The 3,802-nt window shown below is 38.6% G+C and overlaps 1 protein-coding gene across 1 annotated transcript; it reads left to right on the top strand.

Annotated features, from left to right (window-relative positions):
- The first annotated feature begins 2,435 nt into the window (after positions 1–2,435).
- LOC128639579 (ras-related protein Rab-6A-like) lies at positions 2,436–3,112 on the top strand. The gene has a single exon (XM_053691719.1). It carries the CDS (start codon positions 2,476–2,478, stop codon positions 3,031–3,033), a length of 558 nt encoding a protein of 185 aa, XP_053547694.1. The 5' UTR covers positions 2,436–2,475; the 3' UTR covers positions 3,034–3,112.
- Positions 3,113–3,802: the final 690 nt, after the last annotated feature.

Genomic DNA, 3,802 nt, shown 5'->3' with positions numbered 1-3,802 from the left:
GATTTATCAGTGTCAATATCTGAGGCATAATCTTCTGAACCATATAGATCCTCATCAGAAATAGATAAGTCAGAATGATGGCGGTCATTTAAAAATTCATCTGAAATATGAGAAGTTTTAAAAGACCTCTTACGTTTACTAGAAGGAGGAATAACAGACAGAGCCTTCCGAATAGAATTAGAAACAAATTCTTTTACATTAACAGGAACATCCTGAACATTAGATGTTGAAGGAACAACAACAGGTAATGGATTATTACTAATGGAAATATTATCTGCGTTTGATAGTTTATCATGACAACTAACACAAACTACAGCCGGAGGAACAGTTACCAAAAGTTTACAACAAATGCACTTAGGTTTGGTAGAACCGACATCAGGCAGCGTCTTTCCAGAAGTAGATTCTGATCCAGAGTCAGGTAGTGACATCTTGCAATATGTAATAGAAAAAACAACATATAAAGCAAAATTATCAAATTCCTTAAATGGCAGTTTCAGGAATGGGAAAAAATGCAAAACAAAACAAACCTCTAGAAACCAGAAGCAACTAAAAAGTGAGACTGAAATAATGTGAAAAAAACTGGCGCCAAGTATGACACCCACATTTTTGGCGCCAAGTATAACACCCACATATTTTTGCGCCAAGAATGACGCCCATATTTTTTGGCGCCAAAAAAATGTCCGCAACACACATACGTAAAAAATGACGCAATCACGTGAAAACTTCCGGCGCAAACTATGACGCCGGAAATTACGAAATTTTTGCGCCAAAAAAGTCTCGCGCCAAGAATGATGCAATAAATAGAAGCATTTTCTGTACCCGCGAGCCTAACAGCCCGCAATTTAGAAAAAAAGTCAATTGAAAATTGACATTTTTAAGGTAAGAAAAAATATAATTCATATGCATTTTCCCAAAAAAATGAAACTGACAGTCTGAAAGAAGGAATACTGATTATCCTGAATCATGGCAAATATAAGTTTAACACATATATTTAGAACTTTATATATAAAGTGCCCAACCATAGCTTTGAGTGTCATGAATAGAAATAAGACTTACTTACCCTAAGACACTCATCTACATATAGCAGATAGCCAAACCAGTACTGAAACAAGAATCAGTAGAGGTAATGGTATATAAGAGTATATCTTCGATCTGAAAAGGGAGGTAGGAGAAGAAATCTCTATGACCGATAGAGAACCTATGAAATAGATCCCCTAGAGGAAGACCATGGAATTCAAATAGGCAATACTCTCTTTACATCCCTCTGACATTCACTGCACTCTGAGAGGAAAACCGGGCTTCAGCCTGCTGCGAAGCGCATATCAACGTAGAAATCTAGCACAAACTTACTTCACCACCTCAATAGGAGGCAAAGTTTGTAAAACTGAATTGTGGGTGTGGTGAGGGGTGTATTTATAGGCATTTTGAGGTTTGGGAAACTTTGCCCCTCCTGGTAGGAATGTATATCCCATACGTCACTAGCTCATGGACTCTTGCCACTTACATGAAAGAAAAAACCTAACACCTGCGATCGCGGAAACAAAAGCTCCGTAACGCAGCCCCATTGATGTCTATGGGGAAAGAAAAAGTTATGTTTAATCCCTAACATAAAAACACGTCTAAACACCACTAATCTGCCCCCCTAACATCGCCACCACCTACATTACAGTTATTAACCCCTAATCTGCCGCCCCCAATGTTGCCGCCACTATAAGTTATTAACCCCTAAACCTCTGGCCTCCCACATCACTAACACTAAATAAATATATTAACCCCTAAACCTAACCATAACGTAACCCTAAGTCTAACCCTAACCCCCCTAACTTAAATATAATTAAAATAAATCTAAATTAAACTTACAATTATTACCTAAATAATTCCTATTTAAAACTAAATACTTACCTGTAAAAAAAAACCCCTAAGCTAGCTACAATATAACTAATAGCTATATTGTAGCTAGCTTAGGTTTTATTTATTTTTTCACAGGTAAGTTAGTATTTATTTTAACTAGGTAGACTAGTTAGTAAATAGTTATTAACTATTTACTAGCTACCTAGTTAAAATAAATACAAATTTACCTGTAAAATAAAACCTAACCTGACTTACACTAAAACCTTACAATAAAATAAAATAAAGTAAATTAATAAAATACAATTATCTAAATTACAAAACCCTCCCCCACTAAATTACACAAAATATAAAAAAAAAATTATTGGTATTAGGTTAGTGTGCTTAGCAAAGGGGCGGGGCTTCAGTAGCAGGTGTGTGTGAGAGGTCACGGGAAATAGCTACAGTAACTACATCCTGGCGGCCGCTCCCCAGACCCAGCGCCTACCTACTCCCTGCACCCCGGCTGTCTATTAGCTCTAGGCTCCTGCTTCCCTGACTGGGCTCTATCTTGCGGTGCGGCCCTACTCCCTCCCTTAACCGCCTCAGTCACTCTTCCTGTGGATCTCGGCCCCAGGTCTTAGCACCATGTCTGCCGGAGGAGACTTCGGAAACCCGCTAAGGAAATTCAAGCTGGTGTTCCTGGGAGATCAGAGCGTTGGTAAGACGTCTTTAATCACCAGGTTCATGGTCGACAGTTTCGATAACACTTACCAGGCAACAATAGGAATTGACTTCTTATCAAAAACAATGTACTTAGAAGACAGAAATGTCCGGTTGCAATTATGGGATACAGCAGGTCAGAAGCTGGTCAGGAGCTTTACAAATGTAAACTCATTCCAACAAACTACAAAATGGATTAACGATGTCCGAACGGAAAGGGGGAGTGATGTCATTATCATGCTAGTGGGAAATAAAACAGATGTTGCTGATAAAAGGCAAGTGTCTATCGAGGAGGGGGAGAGAAAAGTCAAAGAGCTGAATGTAATGTTTATTGAAACAAGTGCAAAAGCTGGCTATAACGTAAAACAGCTTTTCCGACGTGTGGCAGCTGCATTGCCGGGAATGGAAAGCTCACAGGACAAAAGAAGAGAAGACATGATTGACATCAAACTGGAAAAAAACTCAAGAACAGCCAGTCAGTGAAGGTGGCTGTTCCTGCTAGTCTTTCTCCTCCCTCTACCGGTTTCATTCAACGTTCCCTCTTCAGGGCATCAGAGCTTTCTCCCCCCTCCTCCGTCACCCCTTAACAACAGTGTGAATACAGCTTGAACCTCCAACTCATCCATTTCTGGACTTTCCATCGCTGGCTGTCTCGTGAACCTACGAACGATTAGCTTCACAGGCTCATAAATATATATATATATATATATATATATTTAGTGTCTTCATTATTTAAAAGACACAGAAATTGTTTAAATAATATGCCTGTTATTGTTTCATCTTAAAGCCGCAGTTCACACCTGTGAAGAGGACATGAAACCCCTGCAATATATGATAATACAGAGTATGTGTGTGCACTTTAACCTCCAACACTATAGCACCAGTGTGGCTTTAGTGAGTTTAGTGTACGTAACCCTCTTAAAGGAACAGTTTCACTACAATACTTGCAGGCATTACAATTAAATCTCTCAACTAATAAACAGCTGCTGATACTTTTAGTTGAAATACTTTTTATTAATGTTTCACATCAAAAACATCGTGATATTACAACATGTATCAGTTCAATTGCATATAATCTCTCATCCATAATAAAAAGAAAGGAAAATAAACAATACATGTTGACCATTGCATTTTCTCCCACTTTTCAGATTCCTCCCGCCTCCCCTTTTCTATTCCCCCCCCCCACAATAAACTTTTTATAACTGAATAAAACTTTCAACTGTGAACCTTTCCTATCGAGCAGTGTCGTGAT

This window comes from Bombina bombina, chromosome 1 (assembly GCF_027579735.1).
Source record: "Bombina bombina isolate aBomBom1 chromosome 1, aBomBom1.pri, whole genome shotgun sequence".
In the NCBI taxonomy this organism is placed as follows: Eukaryota; Metazoa; Chordata; class Amphibia; order Anura; family Bombinatoridae; genus Bombina; species Bombina bombina.
Note: the sequence above shows the minus strand (reverse complement) of the source record. Positions and strands in the feature narration are given on the sequence as shown.